This window comes from Porites lutea, chromosome 8 (assembly GCF_958299795.1).
Source record: "Porites lutea chromosome 8, jaPorLute2.1, whole genome shotgun sequence".
In the NCBI taxonomy this organism is placed as follows: domain Eukaryota; kingdom Metazoa; phylum Cnidaria; class Anthozoa; order Scleractinia; family Poritidae; genus Porites; species Porites lutea.
Window position 1 is genome coordinate 31927361 of NC_133208.1, and position 26976 is coordinate 31954336.

General features: G+C 37.9%; 1 protein-coding gene across 1 annotated transcript; it reads left to right on the forward strand.

Moving 5' to 3' along the window:
- On the forward strand, positions 1-26800 carry LOC140945565 (uncharacterized). Its single transcript, XM_073394577.1, has 29 exons — positions 1-52; positions 866-1000; positions 1691-1930; positions 2944-3137; positions 3669-3716; positions 4312-4437; positions 6151-6282; positions 6797-6901; positions 7482-7601; positions 8132-8323; positions 8906-9266; positions 9802-10164; positions 11579-11749; positions 12083-12230; positions 13149-13299; positions 13844-13901; positions 17679-17750; positions 18545-18601; positions 19258-19389; positions 20930-20976; positions 21248-21373; positions 21635-21769; positions 21878-21985; positions 22253-22372; positions 23378-23575; positions 24259-24619; positions 25003-25365; positions 26164-26334; positions 26628-26800. The coding sequence occupies exons 1-29, from the start codon at positions 1-3 to the stop codon at positions 26798-26800; spliced, it is 4659 nt and encodes a 1552-aa protein (XP_073250678.1).
- The last annotated feature ends 176 nt before the right edge of the window (positions 26801-26976 follow it).

Below are 26976 nucleotides of genomic sequence, written 5' to 3' on the forward strand. Positions count from 1 at the left end.
ATGTCCTGCATCAAGACATTATTGGTGCCCAAGGATGACAAACCAAGCATCGGTATAACTTCATGACTTTAAGTGTTGTGTCCTCTCACATTATGTTGAGGGTTTTAATGGGGTTAACCGTCAGCCGTGAAAAAGGCCTAAAATTTAACCGTCAACCGTGAAAAAAAGTTATTTTTTACCGTCTACCCGACAAAAATGCAGTGTTATATCAAATGTCAAAACGTGTCAGATCTCGCTATTTCAGATGATCTTCACGGACTTCTGGCTCCTGAAGAATCTCTCAACTGGAAAAACAAGTTTCCTTGTTCTCAAAAACACTCTCTCTAGACATTACAAGACCTAACTTGCCTACATCTGAAAGTATTTCGAAGTTTTAATTTGAAAGGCCAAGGCAACCATCAAAACAGAATAGTTAATAAAAACTTCTAAGGAGTTAATTAAATATTTGACCCTTGGACTAATTTCCACTAAATAACTGTCAACTGTCAAAAGCTCTAAAATTAAACTGTCATCCGTCAAAATTGAAAAAAATAAAAAAAACTGTCAACTGACGTCAAAGCTACCTCCTCACTGAGACCTTCTAGGTTGTTCCGCCTTCTCCCATGCACGCGCCACTTTCCACCATGCTTTGATCACGTGCTGCTGTATCCCGTGCGGGATACAACTGCCTGATTCTTGGGCATCAACATCGGGATACATGTATTTTGTCAAGGCCACGTGACCAAGCATCAATTAATGGCAGTCCCTTTTTAGTTGAGTGAAACTCTGGGAATATGTCATATAACGTTTTACGATAGTTAACCTTAATTCTGTACAAGGAAAGGATAATTGCCATAACTTTGTCTGATTTCTATTCTTTCCATAGCTGTGATAAATGTGCACTCAGTAGAATGTGATTCAGTTATGATTGCTCTTAGTTCCAATTCGTCAACGGAGAATAATATTACACTTAACGTCCAAAAGTTCGACTTCTCAGAGAACTCCCATCATTTCAATCACGGTAAGCGATAGTAAGCAGTCACAGAAGAAATTTATATGAAGATATCAGATCAGCATATAGGGCAAAAAAAAACACACAAAATTGTACAAGTTGTATTAATGCTTTACATTGCATGACTTAAAATAGAAATCGCATCCAGTGGATTGGATAAACTATTAATATTCGCCTCAGTGCAGTTTATTAGAGCGCTGAACTGGCCCCGGGTTCAATTACCGCCCTGACCGCTGACCGGATTTGTTCTCTGTAGTCCCGAGATCAAATCCTCGACCACTGTTGTAAATAGTCAAAAATGGTTTCCCTCCGGCCAGATGAGATTACTTAACCCCGTTATGTTTGATTTAAATTACTTGTTTCTGGGTTCTGTTCCACCCCACTAGCATTAGTACTAGAAATACTGTTGTTTTAATCTCTTCTAAACCCGGGTGTTTAGTCGCTATATTTCAATAATATCAAAAAGGATAGTTCTTGTGTAAACGGGTTTGTTTCTTTTAACATGGCCTACAAAGAAGAACTGATTGGCGCTCTTGGAAACTTAATAACAAAATAAAGAAATTGTAATTGTAGTGAAAACCCAGCGATTTTGCTACTCAGAGTTTTAGCCAATCTCAGTCTCCTTCCGCAGAATATTCAAATTTTAAAATATAGGCGTTGCTTCTTAATTTTTGTTCAGTCGCTTAACTTTATTTTCAGCGTCAGCATTTATTGCACAAAACGTCGCCGTTCTTATAGAGGGAAGCAACACAAAGATTCCCGCATGTGAACTCTCTAAAATTACTGGCATTCCTCTTATCCGACTCCATGAAGACAACAGGCCATTCGAGCAATGTGGGGAAGCAGTGACCATGGCAGCAGACTATAAAGACTACGCCTATGCCTCACTTGATATACTAAGCAAATTCCAGTGGCAGAAGATTGCACTAGTATTCGATGGTAAAAGTTAATCTACTAATATTATACACTTAATATCAGGTCCAGAGGGAAACAGTTAGTTTTGTTTTCCCGAGAGTCCTAATGTTTCCCGAGACGAAGTCAAGGGAAACATTACGACTCGAGGTAACAAAAGAATAACAGGTGGAGCGAACCAAAACAGTCGACTCGGTACTTATAACAACACAAATCTAATTCTCAGAACCACTGAATGAATGATTTAAAAAGTACTTTCCTTATATTATCTGCATCTTTTTCCTCCACTAGCTGCTGTTTCTCCTCTGGGATAACTTTAAAAATCGTTGCTTTTAAGCTTGACACCTGACGTGTTTGTGTTGTTGCGTTCATTCACGAAAAAAGAAAACTGGCGGTGTTTTTCCCGCCTCCTGTGACGCCACTTTTCATCATGCTTTGATCACGTGCTGTAATGTATCCCGAGGGTACATTGCTTAATGTATCACGATCGGGATACATTTGATTTTTTAGTTGAGTGAAAGTCTAGGAATATAACAATAAGTGATGACACTGAGTTCCCGTCAGCTACGGTTCAGAAAACAGGCAACAAAAACGTGGAACCTGTTAACGTTGCTACAAAACGAGTTGAAATTAAATAGTTTGTATAAATAGCCAACAGGAATTTAAGAAAATCAGGTTGCCATGGATTTATTTAATATTGGGTTTATGTTGTGATGCCATAATTTTCTTTATTAAATATGCTCTAAGATGCAAGTTCTCCAAAAAATAAAAAAAATTTATTTCCTTGAAAAATTTGGTGTCACATTTTACCACTACTGTCCCTGTACAATGCCCATTTTCCTCTGTACGCAATTATGCAAAGGGTGTTGCAAAGACGCTCGATTGTATGCACGAAACGTTTTCATTACCACTGAAAATTTCTCACAACAATCACGAAATAAGATGAGTAATCTAAAATGACTTGAAGGTGAAACCCATCTGTTTACAGATCACAACGTAACCAATTAACACTAGAAGATGTTTTACCTTATATCTTTTAGAGAACCGTTTTCAAGAAGCCAGTTATTTTTACGTCCTGTCCGGAAAATCAGCACTGTCTGTAAACTTAATCAAGCTCGCTGGGGGAGACCGAGACGCATCAATTTTGGCAGCGATGGAAGAAGTTAGAAGACTGGAACCCGAAGTTATACTGCTTTTTACTACAAGGGAAAACACTGAAATCATGCTACAGCAGGTAATGTTTACTTAAGAACTGCCGTGTCTAACGCTAAGTTCTTTCAAACTCACTTTTCCCGGGTTAAAAGCTCTGTTAATAATGAAAATTGAGCAACTTAAACGACAGCAGCGATTCACTTGCCAACTTTATAAATTGACTATACTACTGCCCACGAATTAGCAATTAAGTCTGTTCGAGATGGGTTACATACATATACTAAGTTTGTTGAGCGTCCCTGGCTTTTCAGTAACTGAGTAGGTTATATTAACAATACTGAGGGAAAAAACAAGTTCGAGAAGAAAGGACAAGATCTGAAACAGACCAAAGGAATGAAAGATCATAAACCTTATCTGTGAACTGTACTTTGTTCTGAGAAATAACTTGACTGAATAACTGATATCATCATACCTTATGATCAGTATTAGATGTAATGAAGATTCCTTGCATAAAGACGGATGGTTCAAAGGGACAGAACGAAAACAAAACTGAAATTTGTTTGCTGTTTGGTTTAAAAATAAGAGAATCACTTTGTTCTAATTTTAATGACAGAAACCTTACCTTCAGAAGGACGGATTGAAATGGTTACTTCACGGACAGGTATGAAAAAGGCCCGGGGGAAATGCATATGTGCCGCTGGACAGGGTATGGTTTTTGAACTCTCTGTCCTAAACAGGGTGTATAATTTCGAGCGAGTCTGTTCTTTTGGCTGCACAATTGAACTGTATGATTTGTTTGATAAAATTTGTGTGTCTTGCAAGTATACAAAGTAAGGAACTTTAATTTGCTCTATTGCATTTGCCAATATTAAATTGCTTTAAACAAGACGGCATGCATTTTGTCCTTTGTCCTAAACAGGGTCATAAAACTGAAGAGATTTTTGCTCTAAACAGTGTTAGGGTTTCAAACCCTCAGCCGCTCACCCAAATGCACTATACCCGCCTCCACCTCCAAATCTGTCAACCAAAATGCAACCGGGGCTCTAACTAACCCGGCCCTTTCCCAACCAATCCGTGGCTTTGTTGCACTTCGTTTAATGATAATTATTTACGCCTTTTAAATTACTGAGCTTTGCGTAAAAAAGTACCGTAAACAGCTTTTAATAAAAAAGATTAGTGTGTTTGAAACCGTATAAATTTGCCCTTTCATCATAAGAAGTGAAATGACCCAAAAGAGATTGTTCTTTGTTGTTTAGATTCCATTGAACTTAAGCAGTCATGAAAACAATGTGGTTCTGGCAATGAAGCTTCCATATTTTGAAAGCGAAGATCTAAATAACATGAAAAGCATCGTTCAAAGAACGAACATAAATGTCAGCAAGGTATGTTGAACTTTGCATTTTGTATTGCTTGATTAATTCAACTCACAAGAAGTAGCCTTAATTTTCATTGAAAGCCAGTTGGTCGAGGATGTAGGGAAAATACTGGACAACGTTTTGTCCCGGGGAAGCCGGGCACATAGGTCATATCCCCTGTAGTTATCCTTTCACATGCAGTGACCGTGAAACCTCGATATGACGAACCTCGATCTGTATAACGAAACACCACTCCTAGCTCTGTAACCGCCGCCTGGTTAGCTCAGTTGGAGAGCGCCGGTCTGCTGAGCGGGAGGTCACGGGTTCGAACCCCGGCCGGACCATCACTCAGGGTCTTTAAAAATAACTGAGAAGAAAGTGCTGCCTTTGTAATGGCATCTGCAAACGGTTAGACTTTCTAGTCTTCTCGGATAAGGACGAAAAACCGTAGGTCCCGTCTCACAGCACTTACACTTATCTGGTTCTTGTGGGACGTTAAAGAGCCCACACCACTGTTCGAAAAGAGTAGGGGACGTAGACCCCGGTGTTGTGGTCAACCTTCACACGTCACATCATTCACATCACGGGTTGGGTTGGTACAGTAAGCTCTTAAATGGACTGAGAGCGGCTGCCAGTGGCGCCTTGTATGCTGACGTCCGAGCTTACTGTTCACATGTTAAAGTATTGTAAAGAGGGCACGTTTGTTGTTCTCTCATCCACGACTCTTCTTCTTCTTCTTCTTCTTCTTCTTCTTCTTCTTCTTCTTCTTCTTCTGTATAACGAGCGATATTCTTCTTCTTCTGTATAACGAGCGATATTCTTCTGTCCAGTAATAATAAGTAAATATATGGGAAAGAACCTTAATATAACGAAACCTTGTTTCCGAAAACATTTGGCCCTTCGTTACTTCGAGTTCAACTCTATATCGGTGGGGTTTTTTTTAATACCTTAGGAAACTTTCCACTGAAACGCACTCAAATACCCTTTCATAAATTCGATACAACCATAGGGTGAACACGTCAATTAATTTGAGATCAGGTTTACTTTCGTTTACAAATACTTAGTAAATAAAATTCTGGCAAGAAAGGCGAAATAGCTGCTAGAGAACTAACAAACCGCCACTATAATAAACGACTTATTGACTGAACCAAGCAAGACTAATCACGAGAGAACGACTGGACAACTGACGATTTCACTAACAATAAACAACTATTTTACTGTGGCAACAGACGGATCGAAACGCAAAAATAACTACGAGTCTTCATAACGAATATCTTCACGTCTTAACTGACAGACTACCAATAGCATCGACTTAATTGACCAATCAGGTCAATAAACATGAGTTCAATACCATCAACTGACGTGATACAACTCATTTTAACTCTGAAGATCACTACCGCACAGGTTGTCGAGACGTCAGTCACTGTCAACAACAACAGTCCTATTCAGGACTACGTTCACCCGGACGATCATACTCAACCTACTTTTGACTCCTAGGTTCAAAACCTTTCACGATCTTAACGAAAGTGGGTCGGATATATGTCATTCAGGTTCGTTAATCAAAATCCCTAACAATCTTTTACAGTGCCTGAATCCTGAGAAGAAGTATCCCCTCCGGGTGGGGCCTCCCTGATGAAGGGGATAAGAGGGGGGGGGGGAGGGGCGGAATGCATATCACATGTGGATTACCTCTTATTTTGAGCCTCAAAAAAACAGATTGAAAATCATTTACTTTCTTAGGAATTTTTTGCACTGGCTTACGATTCTGCACAAGTTCTGAAGCAAGCGCTGAACAAAGAACTGTGCTCTGTTATTAACGACACGGCCCTTACTCTAGACGATAAGGAGACGTTATCAACTTGTATAAAGAAGGTAACTATTTAACTTTTTTACGTAATGACATATTAATTTTATCTAACCCTGCTATAATTGATCCGGCTTCAGCTGCTGAGAGGTGGCTCCACCAGTTTTTTTCTTTCTTTAGAACCTAATTGTTTTCTTTCTATTTATTATAATAATTACTAATAAAGTCGCCGTCAATCCAGTTAGCCGTCTCACGGCGGGATTTGAACCCGCGGCCTTGAGACTACTTATAAGTGCAGCTCTCTGACCTCTCATCCACTCTGCCATCTTAAATAAGCCATTTGCACGACGGCGTCATCATACTAATACTACGACCGCAATCCCTTTCATTTTTCCTTTCATATTTAAATTTAGTAATCCCAGGGAGCTTTAAATAGGAAAAGTCCTAATTTGTACAAAAAAGCAAAACCATGAAGGTTCTGGTCGTAGTAGTAAAATAACGTAATGTGCACATGGCATTTTGTTAAGGGAGGCAGCCCATTAGTTGTCTTCACTTTATTTTGTTTTTCATCTTTATGAATAGGTGAAATTGAATGGCAAGACAGGGAAAGTCCAGTTTGACGAGAATGGAAATAGAAAAGAAATTAATCTGGACATTTTGAATCTAAAAAACAATTCCTTTCAAAGGGTAAGTGTTGTATGCCTAACGTGGATTATGCTTTGTGCAAAGTAAGAAAGAAAGTAAAAAGTTCTTTAAGTGATAAAACTATGTGAAAAATTTTACGAATATGGGCGAGAGGGAGACTATCTTTTCGATGATCCCGAAGCCATGGAGATTTTAAAGGGAAAAAAAATAACTGGCTTTCTGAGGGACAAGTCGTTAAGTCAGATTTGCAATGTAGTCAACTAGTAGAAATTTCTACGAGTGCGAATTGACCAATTCGTCCCTTATTAATTGCTAAACCGCCCCTAAACGCTCGTGCTGAACCAAGTCCCTTGAACCACTTGTTAAGTCATCAGTTTTAACGGTCACAGGCAACTTTGTGATCTCACTTGAGCAGAAAGGAAAAGATCTTTCAAACTCTGCCAGAGTGGACACGATTCAATCAGTCACGAATCATGGTAAAGTTGACCCAAAAGTTCCAATGAAAATCTTATGCCATTAACATGGGAAGATGCATGCCAATCGCCTAAGATTTAAGCTTTGCTTTTTTTTTTATTTTTTTTGACAACAGTAAAGCTACAACAGCCTGATTTTTTGTTTGTAGATAGGAACGTGGAATTCAACCAAAGGTGCATCAATGTTTGGAAATATTTCACCAAACGTGAATCTTCCATCCGCCGGAAAATCTTTGGAGGGAACAAAGTTGAGAGTTGTTACTGTGGAGGTAATGGAGACTTTAAGTTTGCACCCAGTGCATGCCGGTTACCAAAGCAAAGCTCAGTTCAAGATGGACATGACTCGCGTTCGTGAAATTAAATTATTTTAATTTATTAAGATACAATCAAAAGATGAACTTCCAGGTTAGTATCAACTGTAAAAAATGGGGCGTTTTGGTGACTACAATACGGTACTCTTTTTTGGGTCTAATTTGACTCCCTTAATCGGGGCCATTGCAGTCCAATTACCTAGGACTGATTTGGACCCAAGGGCTGAGTCCCAGGGTAGGCTGAAACTGATTCATTTGATAGCGCTGTTTTTTGCTTAAATTGTGCTCAAAAAAGCTCTACAAGACGGTGAATCAGACTTTGTCCTGCTGGGCTAAATTGGCACTTTTACTGGTGAAATATGATCGATGTTGGCAGCGCGTGCACCTTTTTTAAGCATTTTGCTACGTAATAGATTAGAATAAACATATCATGACATATGGAGGTCTCTTGATTGACAAAAATTTGTTACTTTTAAACTCTAATTCAGAGCCCACCCTACGTTGTGAAGAAACAGGATGGTGGCAGCATATGGTATGAAGGATATTGCATAGACCTTTTCGAGGAATTGGCTAAAATTCTCAAGTTTTCGTATGAGATCTACCCTTCACCTGACGGGTTTTATGGCGCTGAAACTGAAAATGGTACATGGGATGGAATGATTGGGGAACTCATATCGAAGGTTTGCAAAATCATTTTTTTTTAAATTTTGGGTCTCATAGATAACAGGGTTGGTAGTTGACAAATTGCTGGAAGGTTAGAACAAGAGAGGGAGAGAGATTCATTCTGTTAATTTTGTGGAATTATTGGCCTGCCTCGAATAGCCTCGCTAACTGCAGGCCAGTCCCAATGTATCTTTTGCTATATTTTCAAATTTAAATAAAGTTGAAAGTTGAAATTGATAAATGATATCTTTTATTACTTTTACTATAATTATTTAATAAACATGGTTATCGATATTAAGGTCTTTATAACTTATGGCTTTTAGTATTGTAAAGGACTTGGAGAGTTATGATAATCTCAACATAAGCTTTGTATTATTATTCTCATAATATGCGTTTACTGCAATTTTTTAGATTTATAAAACAAAACTCTAACTGGATCAAAACGTGCGTCATGGTAAAACTACACTAGTTTACAAACTCTGCATGGAAATGATAATGATTGCAGAAATAGCTCCATGATTAACTGACAGTCACTGGTCAGGAGCTTTGTAATCATGAACAGTGATATTTTCATAGCATGCAGCATCCTTTTCTTTCAGCGCGCTGATGTCAGTGTAGCTTCTCTAACAGTAAATTTCCATCGGAAAAAAGTGGTGGATTTTACTATCCCTTACATGTTTTACATGAACGAAATGTTGATGAAGAAAACTTCCTCAAAAGAAGACATGGACCTACTGCAGTTCATGAGCCCATTTCACAATAACATTTGGTTCTGCACTTTGGCAACGCTGGTTATCATTTCCGTAGCCGTGTTTGGAATGAACTATTACAGTCCTTATGGGTACAAGGATGAAAGTGGCCGTGGAACTTCAGATGAGTTCAGTTATTTCAATAGTCTGTGGTTTGCCGTGGCTTGTATGCTACAACAAGGTGGTGATAACACCCCACGAAACTTGTCAGGTTAGTCCCAGTAGTTCTAATAATAATTTTAAAAAATCAGTAACACACTCACCGCAATCCCTTCTTTGTTTTTACCACTTTACCACATTTTGACATAATCTATTGCTCTATTACTGAACAGACGCACGACAACATAGAGTCTCTTTGTTAAATAGATGCTCGGAAGGTTGCACGGAAGAAGCGTTAGAGTTAGCAATTCTATCTTCTTCATTTGCGTTTCATAACGTAGCAGTTAAACCAAACTAATAATGTGCAAACGGTAGATGATCATTGACCAATTAGACCGCGCGCTTTACTTTTGTTGTATTATAATTGGTAATGGTGTAGATTTGTATTTCGGTGAATGTATTAAATTTTTGTTCCAGTGGCAGCCTAAATCTAACAATTTTAAAATAATAGGATTAATTTTTTGCAGGAAATTCACTTTTCAGAAAAAAAATCTAGCAACATACATAATTACTTTACCGGGAACTTTCCGGCCATTACCTTTCTTATCCATTATTTTACTTGTCTGTGCCTATTTATTTCAATAAAGGCCGCATTCTAGCTGGATGTTACTGGTTTTGTATTTTGATCTGGGTCTCTACCTACACTGCCAATCTCGCCGCCTTCTTAACCGTCAAAAATGCCGAGAGTCCCATCAACAGCCTTGAAGACCTTGCAAAGTCAAATTATGAACTCGGAGTTATTCCCTCAACCACCGAATATGAATACTTTAAAGAAAGTCAAGACCCAACACTCCAGAAAATATGGCGTAGAATGCAAGCTGGGAACAGTTTCCCAAAAAATGGAACTGAGGGTGTTCAATGGGTCAGAGAAAGAGAAAACTTTGTCTTCATTACTGATGGTCCTTTTCTCCGGCATATGGCCAAGCAACCTCCTTGTGATCTTACAACAGGTATTTTCTTCACACCTTTAGTTAACAAATACGTAGTCAAAAGTAGTTAAAAATCATATGGTTGTTATGTTGTTGTTGATGACAAACAGTTAAATAATAATCTCAAAAAGGGTCAGTGGTATCATCTGTGTAGCCGGTGTGGCTGGCAATGTCAATCGCGTTTGTCTGCGTCATTTCACTATACTTCTGTTTTCTGGTTTGGTTTGACTTAGGCTGTAAAGCCCTGTAAAAAGGACAAGTCAAGTTGAGCGACCTTATTTTCGCAGCGGCTTCTCAGGCAAACACTCCTGTACCCTGGTGACCCGCCAGTTACCCTGGATACATATGTGTAGCTGGATTAAATATCGATCGTTAATGCTAAAATACAAGCCATAATCAGAGGATGTTAAGAACATGACGCATGTTTTGGGATACCCAGTGAACTGAAACTGCGCATATACAGTTCAAGTATATGCACAGTAATTAATAACGGCCCTCAATATCTCGATCCTTCAGGGTAAATATTATGATGGGTTCGAGTTCCATACATGGTAAGTTCGAGTTATCGGGGATGAAAACAAATAATCAGAAATAGGCCTTTTCTACATACAATATTTTATACATACAATACATATTTACATATTTGTACATATTTGATCACGAATTTATCAAGATTATTGCGCATGTGTCTCTTTCTCTCTTCAGGCTTGTTACTATTCATTCATTGATAAAAATCTATTTTAAAAAAAATTAAAAGCCCTAGGCTTGGTCTTAAACTGTTCTATAAAATGATTGAAAAAATAGAACGTGTCTACTTTATCTTTCCAATTATACATTTGCGACTTCTGCCCAGCGAAAATCAGAGTTCAACTCATGTTTGGCTTTCTAGAGCCTCTTACATGTAACACTGCTGATCCTAATAAGTTTAAAGAAATTTTTGCTCTCATTCAGCTACTTACAATGCTATATATAGTCTATCTACTTCTTCTCTACCAATAGAACAATGCTTTATTTCCATGTCATTAACTGTCACATTGAACAAGTTGACTTGTTTCGAATTTATCTCGTACGAGTTTTTTTTTTTTAGTCTTTATGTCATTATCCTTATCTAATGTAACCTTTCTAAATTTATGTCATAGCTCTGGAAAATATAATTGCGCAATCTGCATGTATTGCATTGGTTATAGCTTGGCCACCCGAAATATCATTGCATTAGCACGTGTTTCAGTTCATGGGTTATACAGTTTATTTAAAAGGCAAAAAGTTTAAAAAAGATACTTCACGTACCCATCACATTATCTAAATCATTTCCTTGGCCATAATGGTGTCCGTTCATTTCTCCCCGCAAACAAATCTCACCCCTAGCAATCCATATTGTACAGTACAGGGCTTATTGGCAAGCGAGCAAGGGTTATAAATATCTCTTTTTTATTAGTTCCAGGTCTAAGTTCACCCTACGGACTTGCATTCGCCCTTCAACCCAATGATTCCCGTACCATTAACTTTACGCTGGCAATTCTACGTCTTCAAGAAAATCATTTCCTCGAGGATCTTTATCGCAAATGGTGGCAAACATCGGATACTTGCTCACAGGAAGAAAATGCACGTAAGAACGTTCAAATTCTCTATCGGAATATTTTATTCCAAGACAAAAATATCTTTTCCATCTTTAAACAAAGCAATAGCATGGGAGTATAGGCCTAACGTTATCATGAATCCATTACCCTAAGGTTTGTACGGCAAAATAACAATAACACTAGTCACCGGACCGTCACATGACATTTTTTTTTTCAGTGAAATCACGTTACTCGTTTATTTTTTGGTGAAATGAACGGGGTAGTTCTTTTGTAACTTTTTGCAAGTGCAAATAGAGTTAATAGAGCTGTTGATTTCAATTAGTAAAGTGTTTAACCTCTTGGCTTTTTCCGTTTCATTTCAGTTTTGTCCCAGAAGCAAATTGATGTCAAAAGTATGCTGGGTGTGTACATTGTTCTAATTGTAGGGATAGTGTTAGCATTTATCACGCTGATGGCCGAGATTCAATGGAAAAAGGGGCTGAAAGAGAAAGTTTTTAACAAATTTCGAAGGTGAGTGAAATAAAAAAAATGTCTTAGAATTTCCAGTCCTGAATGTGGAGAGTAAGATTTTATTCAGTCTCTTGGCAAGGAGTGAATCAGAATGGCTTAATCCTCCGCACATCTGTCAAGAAGGCTGGATGCCAGGATTCCCTGATTGCTTGTACTGGAACACTATTCAGGGTGCCAGGGTAGAGAAGAAAGCCATGCGTGTTACCTGGTTGGATTTAGCTAATGATTATGACCGACTACACCACAAAGCCTTGGATTTCTTCTAGTCCCAATGTCTTATCATGATGCGTTCCAAGTAAAGTTTTCTACATCTGAATGTACTACGAGTTAGAAGTTCTTGGAGATTACAATTTCTATGGGTATGCAGTTTCCCCACTTCTGTTTATTTTGGCCAAGGAGATGGTGCTAAGAGAAGCTAAGCGGTGTTCACAAAGAGATGGGTAGGTTATGTCCCCCATGTCAAGGCCCTCTTGGACGGAGATACAGAGGCAAATGTAAGAGGGTTTCAAAATAACAGTTACAAGTGTAGTCTCGTCGGTAAGCTGAAAGTTTGGCTTGGTTATCTTTCCAGACTGACGTGGCCACTTCCGGTGTATGAAGTGGCTAAGATGAGGGTGAGGCCGTGGAGCAGAGCAAGGGGAAGCTGCCTCAGGGAGCGGGCTTGGTGTAAGGAGGACTGTGACAAGTGTGGCCCTATATATTAGCTCCACGGCAAAGGTCCTACTCACAATGAAGTCATTGGCGCGGGAGTGGAAGGTCGGTAAAGCTCTGCTCTACATGATGTTAAGGGAATTATCTGCTGATTCTGTGACTAGACCCATCCGTCCTGATGTGCCAATTGGAATGAAATGAGGCTGAGGTTAGGCTAAAACACAAAGAGATCGTTGGAGCTGTACAGCAGGATCTTACGTTGCTTAGCTGGAGGGAGAGAACTTGGTGGTCTAAGGAGAGAGAGTGGGTAAAAGTGAAATTGGTGACTAATGATCTTAAGAAGATAGAGGAAGAGAGACGAGTCTCTGTTACGCTAGGGGAACCTCAGCAAGGTGCATGGACTGCTAAGAACGCAGTGGTGAGCATGCACGATAATTGATCACACTTATGGTCGATTAAATCCCAGGGGATCAGTATGCTCCTGATACATGGCATGGGCTCATAAGAAAAATGGCCCGGTGTACAGATCTGAAGAATCGGTGCGAAGATTATGGGTGCCATATCATGGGTTTGGGTGTGGTAGCTTTGTTAGAAGGTTTGCCCTCCAGTTCTTCTCTGATAAAAGTCTCACTCCGGGAGTAAAAGCACGTTCAGATTGAGTTGGCAAAAAATACTTTCCTTCACAGAAAAAGATACCAATTCTAATCACAAAGTGGCTAAGAGTAAATAACATATGCCAAAGGATTAATTTCGAGTTAACTGGCCATTCTCTTTTACTCTATTTAAGGTTTTAACAAAGAATTAGCTATGTTATGTACGTTTTCGAGGTAAAAGCCACGATAACACTTTCCTTTGGGCAAAAAATACAAGACTGCATGTAATGGGGTAACACCTGTAATGCAAACGTTTCACATCATCGTTCGCAGGTTATTTATTTTATCTGTCTCTATTTATCTCGTTAGATTTGCCAGTTCTTGGCAGAGCAAACGGAACAGTATCAAGCCAAACACTGCTGGCCATGTAAAAGTTGACTCTCACTGATAAAAGATACACCTCTAGTGATGCCTGAAGGATTATTAGCCATGTCATACTATATTTTAAAACTATTCCTTATATTACCATATTATATTGCTGAGGTGCACCTAGCCTGCGAAAAGATCCGTTTCTCCTCGCTCTTCGCCCCTGGGGATGTTTCGCGCGGAGGAACGTCTGTGACTCAGCGACAGAAATTCCATACTGATGACGCAAATCCATGTTTACATAATAAATCCGGTAGTCATGGGGTTCCAAATACAAATTTGTCTAATTTTACGTGTCTCTCGAGCTCCAGCAAAACTCAAATGCTTCTTCTAGAGAAGACTCTTTTCCACACATATTGACTGTTTTGTTAGAGATTCTTCGCGTTTACATTTGACCTTTCTGGCCTTTTGTCTTTTGTCTGTCATTTGTAAACAACAGCTAAAAAAAATTAACTACTCCGTCGACCAATCAGCGCTTCTGACCGGATCCCGGACAGATTTTACGTCATCAGTACGGAATCTCTGTCGCTGAGTCGTAGACGTTTCTCCGCGCGAAACGTCCCTAGCGGCGAAGAGCGAGGAGAAAAGGATGTTTTCGTAGGCTAAGGTGCACCTGCTTTAATAGATTCTGCAATCACTTTTTTCAGTGCTTAACACTAATCACTATTGTGTGCTCACTCTATTATATGGAATTTCCTTGTGTAGACATCATAAAGTGTCCAAGATGGATTTTTGGATAGAATTTAGACCGAATAGGATTGACTGATGCACCGACAACATATTCCAGGAGGGGACTCCCGTATAAAAATGACGGGGATGCTCGTCGTCTCGCTTTGTGGAATTGAATAAATTGTAGATTTTGGTCTCACGTAGGGTGATTGGGATAGAAAGTCACTATATTTGCCATTCAGGTATCGCTTAGTACTGTGCATAAAGAAATTTACAAAAAATGCCTGGTCACTGACCACACAGGTGAATCTCCCTTAGGGGTCAGTTCGAGCTTGAGCCAGACCCACATTGGTCTCCCTTAGGGCTCTAGTTTGCATTTTCCGACGAGCATCCTCGTCACTTCCACATGGGAGTCCCCCCTGGGCAACAGATAAGGTCTGCAACATCATTCAAGCTTTAAGATAAACTATTTTTTAGGTTGCATACAATGCTATCTATGACGTGATGCCTCTTAACCATAACAACCTACCAACACCAAACATGACAAAATGTGGTCAGATCCCGCTTTACGGACACCCTCTTAATACGAGCACCTCATTATTACGAACGGTTTGCTTTGTTCCTGACGAAAGAAAGCCCTTGCATTCTCTCGAAATCCAACCCGACTGTAAATGTCCTTTTTACTCTCTCCGCTCTACTTTTCGTCAGCCTTTTTAGTTTTATAGTATGATTTTCTGGCTTATCGAACGCAAGAAACAGGAGAAAGGGATGCTGATAGACCTGCTTAGAACTGTAATTATGAGAATTCAGGACCAGAAAGGTATATTACACTTTTACAACTATCACTCAGGCTGAATTCTACACTGAAAAATAAAGACAAACAAAACTAAAGCAAAAGCTGGGGGGTCATCTGTGCTGAAGACAGCATTCGATGTCAACAGCTTCAGTGCAAATGAAATCAATAATTGAAAGCCTGAATATTTGGTTGTCTTTTTTATTATCGTCACCTTTGTGGTCAAATAAAGCGTGAGCCACTCCCAAATTGTTCTCGTTTGGGGTTTGATTCTAATTTTCCGACAGCTTCCCCATCCCATTCATGTGGGAGCCACACCCTCCTGCATGAAGCCAAACATTGCTGGCCATGTGACAGTTGTCTCTCACCCTGAAAAGATCCACCTCCTGGCAATGCCTGAAGGATTATTAACCATGTCATAAGCTACTTTTTTAATTTTTTAAAGTTATTCCTTATATTACCATGTTATATTGCTTTGTTTAAAGGAACACCTTTTTTAATGGATTCTACAATCACCATTGTCAGTGCTTAACACTACTGATCTTTATGATGCACTCACTCTGTTATAACGAATCTCCTTGTGTAGACATCTTGTTAGGACGAAAGGACTTGCTCGGATGATCGGGGCAACCCCATTCCACCTATTGACGTTAATAAATTGATTGATTGCTTGATTGATTGGTCACGTTTTTGAACGAAGCACGTCATCTGTAGTGGACGTTTTGCATCTTTGGGCCATGGTTTTACCCACATTTTCTGGCAAATCTTATCTTTACCTATAAAACTACTTACAGCACGACAATTTGCAGGCGTTTATGTTAAAAGGGAAAATACCTCACTTCCAGTTGACGACGTCGCTCAAAGTCTTTGCTTAAGCTCTCTATGAATCAGTAAATGCAATTTTTTTTTTTTATCATGAGAAATTGTCATTTGCTACTACGCTGAAAACATATTTTACTTCTGAAAGAAATAAATGGTTTTATGCTTAACGTGACTGATTGATATGTCATTTTTCCAGCTGCAAGTAAGGGGGCATCCCTGTAATCCGGGACATTATGTGTATTTTTAAGACATGAAAGCGAGGCACAAAGACTTTCTGCTCAGTGCAACAAGAGAACTTTTTTTACCCTCCCTTCCCTCCCCTTTTGCTTCACTTTCATCTCCCGGATGGCTGGTGTGTCCTCACCTTTGCTGGGATAATCTTCATGTGCATCCGGATTTTCCTAGCTTTATATGCTTAAACGGCCACTCTTATGGGCAAATTTATCCCAAACTGGAATCGTCATGATTATTTTGGTAGCCCAGCAAACAGAGCTCACCCAAAGTGAGCCTCCGCCAACAGCAATAACTGACTCAATAATTATATCTAAAGGAACATGAAGCATAAAGTAACATTTTTATCTAGAATCAGAGTCTGTTTTGTCAAGCGCAGATAAAATTTCTTTATTTATTTTTGCTTTGAACAACTTTTTTTCTTTCTAGAAGGATTTTTTGCATTTTAAATTTGAGAGGCTTAATATATCAGTTCGAAGTAAGAAGTAACTAACATTTTTTGGAATCATATTGGGCTAATTTCATTACATAAATTTTTAAATTTCTTTGCTTGATAATAATGAAATTTACCAGAATAGAACCCTTTATGAGCTGCTTGAGACCGGAACTCCAACAGAGTTATTTTGCAACCGTGCATCAAAGCAAGGCCTTTTTTTGTTTTGTTTTTTGTTGTTGTTGTTTTTTCTTGTTTTACTTTTAATTACCCATTTGCGTCTACAGACTGAGCTATCTATTTTATGGCCGAGTGAAACTCAAATTCACAATCCTTTCAAGTCACTATTTCTGTGATAGACTTTTTCAGGGGCGTTTCTGTTTACTGTCCCGTAGTTTTACTATTTAAAGTCGTCTGGTGAAAATGTTTTGACTTTGACATTTCGTTCCTGGCAACCTAAGGGCTAGGACAATGGTTTAATTTCGAGCAGGTGGCTTACTTCATTGGTATTGAACAGGTACCACTAGCAAGGCTGAAGCAGGCTGAAAATTACTTGCGCAAAACTTGGACGCATTACTCTTCAGTTTATGCTCACAAAATTACAAGTAAGTATTATTCGAAATTAAAAATATACTACTTTCTTTAATGAAACGTCAAATGCAGTAAGGTAAGTTAAGTCTTTCTTGCTTCGTGTTTTTTTTTGTTGTTGTTGTTGTTTTGTTTTTTTGACTTTAAAAATTGAAGTTAAAAATCTCTTGAATATAAAGATTTGTGCCTTTAATCATAACCGTACATTCATAATCATAACACAGTAAATTTTTCTACCACAGGGAATGAGTTTTATCAAAGCTTCTGTGATACAATTGGCGTTGCACTGGTTCAAATGACAGGGTATGTCTGTGGTCAGATAATTTTGAGTTCAGCACAGTCACTGGTGAATTAGAAAAAGAGACGACGAGAAGGTGAGGACGATGCTAACCTAACCTATCTAGTTAAGGAACAAAATTAAGCTTACTCTCCAGATAGGTGTTGACAAATTAGAAGTGACTTGACGTTATATAATTACATTTTGTATTTACAGAATGTAATATGAGGTTTTTGCCAAAACAACGCTTTCAATTGTCGTAATACATGTACATCAAACATTGCACCTTATTATTTCCAAGATTTTCTTTTTGACCAGACAAGTGTGGGATAACAAAACGGAATAAACATCAAGTATTCCCACATTAAATTACCTTAAAAACAGCCGTTTAGCAATTTTAAAATTCATTCACGCAGACAAATATATAATCGAAAATGAGACCTGTAACTCCACCATTGTTTGAAAACTTAAAATAATTATCTGACAGCATGACGGTAAATAAGAAAATACCCCAGTGAGCAAAATATATTGCGCAGAATTTAAAAAAATCCTAGTTTCTTCAAAGGCGGGTCAAGGGGGGGGGGGGGGGGGGGAGAGAGAGAGAAACGGTCCGTGGGGTTGAACTTACTGGTAGAAACTGATGCGTAATGGCGTACAACAGACTAGATATGAGGTTTTTCGAGTATCCCCGTACCGTTCACATAAAAGTACCCCTGGAATGGAAATGTTATCGACGTTAAAAGTAGAACTGCGACATCTCCTACCTTAACTATTCTTTCTAAAAATGATAAAATTTTACTATTTCCTTCCTTATTACATTTCCCCATCTAGAAAATGAAGATGAAAAGGAAAGCTGCCTTAAGTTTGATCATTATTTTGTTCTTGCTGGTAAAAGGCGCACGTATGGAAAATAGAGTGTTTTCCTTAGGTAGGCAGGTTATGTGAGTATATGATCCTATATGATATTTATTGGGGGTTGCGTGAGCGTTTTACCTGGAAATTAAATAAACGCACGCCTTGCAGGATGTAGAATGAACGAAAAATTCAAAAGTGCCGAAGCAATGATTGGCACAATTGGTTAGTGTACGGCCTTCTGTGGGGTTTGAATTCACTGTATTTAACCTCCTTTTACTCAATTGTAGTGTCGTGTTGAACAACACTTAAACGAAAATTAAATCGTGAAGAACAAATTTAAGTGCCGAGGGTTATCATTAAAATATGCTGAGGCACATAACCGGCTCGAAGTTTTAATTAGCTATTATTAATTAGCCTCCCCTTCCTTCAAACAATCAAAGTAACGCCCATCTTTTCAGACAGTTGACTTTGAGTCCGGGTTGTGTGATATATTCCCATCTAAATCAAAAGTAGACATTTGATCTCACGAGAAAAAAATTATTAAAAGACATTCACTTCAGGGAATTTAATTTTTCACTTAAAGACCTCTAACAACACTGAAAAGGCATTTTAATTTATTGTTTGCAAAATACAGAAAACGAACAGACAAGACATTAAGGTTGTAGGGTGTTTTGTTCTTTCTTCCACAGGTGTTGTTAATGGATATTTGGCAGATTATGATGCACTAAACTTTGCAGTAAATGAAACTCCTAGGTTTTACAACATTACTATGATCGTCAAAATGTGTAATCAATCAGAAAAGATAGATCTATGCCATCAAGGTAAGGCAGGTAACTTTTTTTACATCCGTTTATTTCAATGACAACAATAAAAAATATAATTATATAATTACTTGTCCGTAAATTTATGCCAGTCGAAATGTAAACTCTGATGAGAATCTTTATCCCTTTCCCCTCAGAAGAAAAAAACTTAGACTTTTGTACATTATGCTAGCATTTTTTCTCGAACATTTTAGTGTGAAAAGTATTAATTTAAGAAATTGAACAAATAAAAAAAAGATATTTTTACGAGAAAATGTACTCTTTATGTCAAATTTCAAAAAACAAGATTCATATGCCACCCTACGTAATGCAGCTGTTTAGAGCATTATCTTTTGCTGTATTGACGTTGTGGTTATACCACTTAATATACGTTTTGGTTAGCGCTATGATGGGCATTACTGAGCATTTTTTGACCTTTTGAGCTCTTTTAGGAGGAGACAGGGCATTTTAGTGAGAAAAATGGAACATTAAGGCGGAGCATTTGAGTAGGTAAAGGAACGCCTTAGGTACAAAAGCCTAAGTATAGTAACAAGTGTTTTAGTACATATTGTATTTATTCCTTCACATTTAGAGCTTTGTCAAGCAAACGTTGCTGCACTTATCGAAGGAAGCCAAGCAAACTTACCTGCATGCGCAATATCTACAGTAACCGGCGTTCCACTTATCCGTCTCCATGGAAACACTAGGTTAAATGATCAATGTGAAAATGCAGTACACATGACAGTAGGCTACAGAAATTACGCGCATGCGTCACTTGACATACTAGCTAAGTTCCGGTGGGACAATATCGCACTAGTTTTTGACGGTGAGTGTTCTTGACAATCATTGTAACTGTTACTGTTATACTTATGAGGAGGAGATACCATGTTTATGTATAAAGTTATGCATTAGGGACAAAATCAGAAGCCATTAGGAGTGCCGCATGGGACCCCACCCGGATTTCAAAGGTTGTATAAAAAAAACCTATTTCACCAACAGAGCATAAGAAAAAAATAACTACCTAAATTAATTCTCTTTTGCAACATCGTAATCTAACATATTGAAAACTTTTTTAGAGAGCCGTTTGCATGAAGCTGGCTATTTCCACGCAGCATCCCAGAAATTGCAGCTAAAGGTGAATTTTTTTCACCTTCAAACAAAAGGAATTGATGTTGACAGAATTGCGCGAATATTGGACGTAATGGAAGAAATTAAAGGTATCGAGCCCGACATCATACTACTCTACACCAATAACCAAAATATTGACTTCATGCTGCAACAGGTACGAGAGATAATTAAACATATTTCATGTTTAAGATGAGAGCTAAAAACTACTTTAGTGGTGTTCTTTTAGGACCCTTTTGTTGTTGTTGCTGTTGTTTTGTTTGCAAGAGTCTTGCAACTGAAGCCCTGTCGTCGAAACAAAAGGAAATACTGTTTTTTCTTTCTTTCTTTCTTTCTTTTTTCTAACTGCAATACCATACAACTCCACAACTAAGAATTAAATATCTTTTATATATAATTTTCGATAACATTCAGTTTTCAAAGATTTCATATTTAGACCTTGATTCTGACTCAGAGATAGCAGATAGACAACCTAGTTTTCTGGTAATCCTGGCTTAATCGACATGATCTACCCTCTCTCACTCTGTCACTCATAGCTATAATTCCCTCTCGTATAAAATTGTAAGATTGGATTTCATTGGTTGTAAGATTTAGTCATTCTGTTTCCCGTTTTCCTTTATCAATACAGCGACCATGCAAATGTAAAAAGGGCTATAAATGGATACTTCAAGGAGAGGTACGGTAATAAATTAAGAGCCTGGATACTTTTAGTATTTTAATTATTACATTAAAGAACTCATTTTATTCTCTGCAGGTACCGACAAACGTAACCTGTCATCCAAACAATGTTGTTGTGGCAATGAGGCTTCCGTATATTAAAAGCCATGCTCCTTGGGGCCTGGAAACGTTTATGGAGGAAAATTACGATGATTCTTACAAGGTGTGTGTTTTGCATCCATTGAGCTAGTGTCCTGATAATATCTCATGTCATTCGGAAGTTTGCAAGGATCGTTCTTCATATTTAGTTGCCACCCAAGTTCAATTAATAAATTCAACTTGTTTGTTTTACTTTTTTGAAACCGTGAAAATAAACGAAAATTAAATATTGTAAATGTTTAATAAATTCAACTTGCTTGTTTTACTTTTTTGAAACTGTGTAAAGAAACGAAAATTAAATATTGTAAATGTTTAATTTCTCTAGGAGGACGTCCTTGCCCTTGCTTACGACTCAGTCGAAGTTCTAAATCAAGCGCTAAACGAAGCACCCTGCTTGTCTATTAACGGGACTTCCACTGTTCTACAAGATCGACAAACAATATTGACTTGCATAAGAAAGGTATTTACAAGTACAACCTTACATTGTTTTTAGTAAGGCTCAGCCAAAAAAGATAATAATTTAACATGTTTTGTTTTCTGTGTTTTGTTTTTTTCTTTTGTTGGACAGGTTAATTGGCAAAACGGTATGACAGGGCCTGTCCAGTTTACAGAGGATGGATATCGGAAAGAAATTCACTTGGAAATTTTAAACCTGCGGAACAATTCATTTCAAAAGGTATGTGTACACCATCACTATTTCACCTTTTTTTTTGTTTTCTATTCGAGTAACAAATACTGCTAATGTAATGTAAGACCTGTCACTAGTTTTCTTTCGCTTCTGAATCGGAAAATCTTTATGTCTGTCACTTCATCTCAAGCGTTCAAGTCATATTATCAGTCTCTTTCAGTTTCATTTTCTCCACTTCATAACACTCTGCGCTTTTGAACACTACTTTAATTTGCACACAGTGAAGCACTATCCACTTGGCTTTCTTTTACACAGATAGGCACTTGGAATTCAACCCAAGGTGCCATGATGTCTGGGGATATCTTAAGTAACAGGAAAACTCCATCTTCTGGAGAAACTGTGGAAGGAAAACAGTTGGCAGTGGTACTATTGGAGGTAAAAGAAGAAGCTCTGGTTTACAAAATTTTCGAGAAATGTTGTGTTGAACTCAAAGGAAAGGGCGTTCAAGAGCTAATTCCCGAAAGTTGCCTTAATTTTTAATGTCTTACATTAAACTACAATTTAATGTACTTAATTTCATTGTAGTATAATTTAAATACTTAATTTGATGCCTTTTAATTAGCATGTTTCTAATTTATATGTAGACTGCCCCGTGAGCTGTATTAGCTCTAATTTAAACGGCGTTTAAATACAAGTTGTTGTTTTTGTTATTTATAGGAAAGAGAAGGAGAAAAGGGAACAAAAACGTGCAACTTGAAGTTGCAACATTGTCTCAAAACGAGTTGGGAAGCAATGTTGCGCGTTTTACCACCCACGAGTCAAACCTGTCTTGCAACAAATCAGATTGCTGCAACCTGATTTTTGGCAAAACAGGTTTGATGTTGCAGGCCTGAAGTTGCAAAACAACTTGCTCGTTATTGTTGCCCGTTTTAATGTAGGTTGATATCACCAGAGAGAATTGTAATCTGTTAATGATATGAAAGTCATATAAATGGCTTATTATTAGTTAATCTTTCTATCTACTACTCTTTAGAGATTTTTATTGATATATGATGACTGAATTAATATTTGTTTTGTACATCAGCAATATTGATATTTAGTAAAATCCAACTAGTGGTCTATTATCAATGCTGAGTTCTGATTGGTTGAGCTACTACTAGGCTATATGTTATAGTCCACTAGTAGCCAAAAGCACGGGCTTTTTGGCGGCAAAAAAGGATTAAAGCCTAGCTTTAACTAGCTAAAAGTTTTTTATTGTCGAAATTTTTGACCAACTAGTTGGATTTTACTAAAACAATTATTCCTCTCGCCCTCATGGCCTCTGAGTCAATAGCCCATACGGCTTTCGGCCTCATGGGTTATTGACTCAGAGCCCATTCGGGCTCAAGGAATAATTGTTAAGTATACGGCTGATACTCATACATATTTTTCCCAACACAGAGTGATCCCCCATTTGTCATGGTAAAAAAAGAGGATGGTGGCGCTAAGTCATACGAAGGATATTCTATTGATCTGTTAAATGAACTTTCAAGAGTTCTTAAGTTTACATACGAGATATATCGAGCCCCAGATGGTTTGTTTGGTGCCGAAACGGAAAATGGAACCTGGAATGGAATGATTAGAGAGATAATTAAAGGGGTTTGTAATTTAAATAAATCAATTTGTTTAAGATTGTCGTAGTTTCGTAAGAGAGCTGAAAGAGTAATGATCCTGAAAGGAATGGAATGTCTGCTCAAACCTTAACGTGATACGTAGTTGTGTCTAATGAACAGTTCAAAATGGATATTGTATAGAATTTAGAAGATTTTAAAAAAGCTGGCGAAACTTTAAAAACCCATTGATAAATTTTGAATACAGGTTTTGTAGATTCTGATCCAGGTCATGCTTCAAACGCCAAGAACTTTAACTAAAAAGACATTGGGTGACCGTGCTTTTTTAGCTGTGGCACCTAAACTGTGGGATGGGTTACCATCACAAATACGAAATGAGCCCAATTTTAATAGGTTTAAAGGTTTACTTAAGACACATTTTTTTAGATTAGCTTTTTATTAGGAATTTTTTTTTTAGGATTATGTATATATTATATTTTTATAGATCCATCGTTTTTTTTATATAATATTTTTAGTTATTTTGGATAACTTATTAATGTTGATAATTTACTTTCATGTAATGCGCATTTGATCATATTTACATGTATTTTGCGCAATATAAATATTAAATTATTATTATTATTATTATCATTATTATTATTATTAGGTTAATTGAATGAGACTTTCCTTTTAAATCTAGTAACGTATTTAAATTTTTCTTTTCACCCAAAGAGAGCTGATTTGGCAGTAAGTTCGCTGACTGTGACTGAGGCTCGAGAAAATGTGGTGGACTTCACAGTTGCCTTCATGTTTTACACAGATGAAATCTTATTAAAGAAAACGTATTCCAAAAAAAAATCGGATTTGCTACAATTCATGAGCCCTTTTCATGATCATGTTTGGTTTTGTACTCTGGCCACACTCATTCTCATCTCTGTTGCTGTTTTTGTCATAAACTACCTAAGTCCATATGGTCACAAGGACGCGAATGGCAAGGGGACGTCAGAAGAGTTCAGCTTTTTCAACAGCACGTGGTTTGCATTGGCATGCATGCTACAACAAGGTGGTGATAACACGCCTCGAAACTTGTCGGGTTAGTATATACGTCTAGAATAATTCTAACGTTTAGGGATCAGCTTTCGTTTGATAATATGAAGAATTATGCAGATATCGGAAGGTTTTGCCCACCTTAGCCCTCCGTTTCCTCTCATAAAACACCCTAGATTATCTGACTGTGTAATTCCTCATATCTTTATGCCTAGCCTCAGCTAACTTTTAGAACTTGAAACGGTGTTAAATCATGGTAAAAAAGGCATGAGGTGAAACTTGGGAGAAATTCTACATGTGACAACTTCAATAGTGCCCTAAATGTTTATAAAGTGTTGTGATAAGCAAATACTAATGCTAAGGAACGTTTTTCGGTCTGTTCGAAAAGCTTTTATCTCTGTACATTGTAATTGTTTTACTTACCTTTAGGTCGTATTCTCGCTGGCTGCTATTGGTTTTGTATCCTTATCTGGATCTCAACATACACCGCCAATCTGGCAGCCTTCCTCACCGTGAAGAACGCTGAAAGTCCCGTCAAAAACCTTGAAGACATTGCCAAATCAGACTACCAAGTGGGAGTACTTAGATCTTCAAGTGTTTCTGAGGCATTTAGGACAAGTCAGTATGAAATACACCAAATCATTTGGCAACGAATTATTTCAGGAGACAACTTGCCTAAAAATAGATCGGAAGGTATTCAGTGGGTCAGAGATCGAGAAAAATTTGTGTTCATAAGTGGAGGTCCATCGCTTAGGTACTACGTCAACCAGCAACCTTGCGATCTAAAGCTAGGTAATAAGATGTGTTTTTAGCGAGTACAATGATATCCCAGCCTCTTTTACAAGTGTAATTTACAAGTGTTACAAGTGTTAGACTCTAAAAACAATAGCTAAACTAGTAAGTTACACTTGTGAAAGTCTTGTTAAATAGACCCCAGACTTGGAGACTCTTAAAGTTGTAGAGAAGAGCTAAGGTAGGGATGCACATCGGAAGATTAAAATGAAACCCCTCAAGAAGACCAATTTGGGCGCGTCTCGTACTATAATCCGACACAGTATGAAAACGTTTTGCTATTATATTATGTACAGATTAGTTTCTCTACGCACACGACCCTGAACGAGCAATTATGAACTCGTCCTCTCCTACCTTCATGGGTAGAAATAACATATGTCCAGAAATGCACACAAAAAAAGAAATGACGAATTTGGTAAAAACTGAATTCACCAAAGGTTTGGTCTTTGAACAATCCAAGTAAGATAAAAAAAAACTAAATAAATAACAAAAAAATTCACTTTGATTTCCAGTCTGGGAGGTGGGGGGAGGGTTGGGGGGGGGGGGGGCCTTCTCTAATTCTACGGTTTAAGAGATACAACACGACTGTTAATGGCTACCCCAAACAGTATAGTATGTCTCTGACACCAAGTGGGCACCCTTATATTCTGTACGTCGATATTGGGTGACCATGCTTCTTCAATGTTTCTTCTTTATAAGTTTCGGAGAAAAAGAAAGCCGCGTAAAGTGAAACCGGGTACTTTAATTTAAATTAAAATTTTGGGCAGTTTCAGACCCTAGGATATTTCTTTGAAACAGTTGCAGGTTTAAGCACAGCAAAAGGAATGGCATTCGCTCTACAACATAACTCTCCTTTTACCCGGGAATTCACATTGGCGATTTTGCGTCTTCAAGAAAATGGTTTTCTTGAGGGATTAAGACGAAAATGGTGGCATGTCACAAGTAACTGCCCCCAAGAAGAAGATACAAGTAAGAAATAAGTATTGCATTTTGTAATTTCAAGAGTTTCGTCGCTATGATATCCACAGAGCAAGAAGAAAAGTTCTTCACTTCGCGTACATTTGGCCATCTGAATGTCATGCAAATCTAGTCGATCTTCGTTTTCTTTGTTATTCTATGCCCGAGATGTGGTTAGGCGAACAGCTGCTAAGAAATACGGCTCTGCAGTTTCCTGTAGAACTTTTTAGAGTAATAAGAGTAATAAATATTCACAAGAAGAAAAGGGAAAGACTAACAAAACTCATCTTTTGCCTTCCTTGCAGCATTGGGCCGGAAGCAGATTGATCTGTCCAGCATGCTGGGGGTTTACATTGTGCTCATCGCTGGAACATTTTTGGCATTCTTTGCGCTTTGCGTTGAGATTTACTGGAAAAGAAGAGTAGATGGGAGGAAAATAAGCAATTTTCTAAGGTTGAAAACTTATGTGGAGATTTAAGTTTTAGACTAGAAAAATAGCTCCATATTTTTTCTTGAGAGTAGTACGAGTCAAAAAGCGAGTGTGCGGACGTGAATTGTTGAAATCGCCTTCCGCGAGGAGAGGTGTCGCGTGGAGGGAAATGGAGAAATTTTGTTTCTTTCTTCTTCGTCAAACTTTGAGAATATTTGAATATT

Coding starts and splice junctions, on each gene's coding strand:
- LOC140945565 (XM_073394577.1), top strand. CDS start 1: ATGTCCTGCATCAAGACATTATTGGTGCCCAAGGATGACAAACCAAGC. Junction 18,602..19,257: donor TCATTATTTTGTTCTTGCTG/GTAAAAGGCGCA, acceptor TTTCTTCCACAG/GTGTTGTTAATGGATATTTG. Junction 26,335..26,627: donor CCCCCAAGAAGAAGATACAA/GTAAGAAATAAG, acceptor CCTTCCTTGCAG/CATTGGGCCGGAAGCAGATT.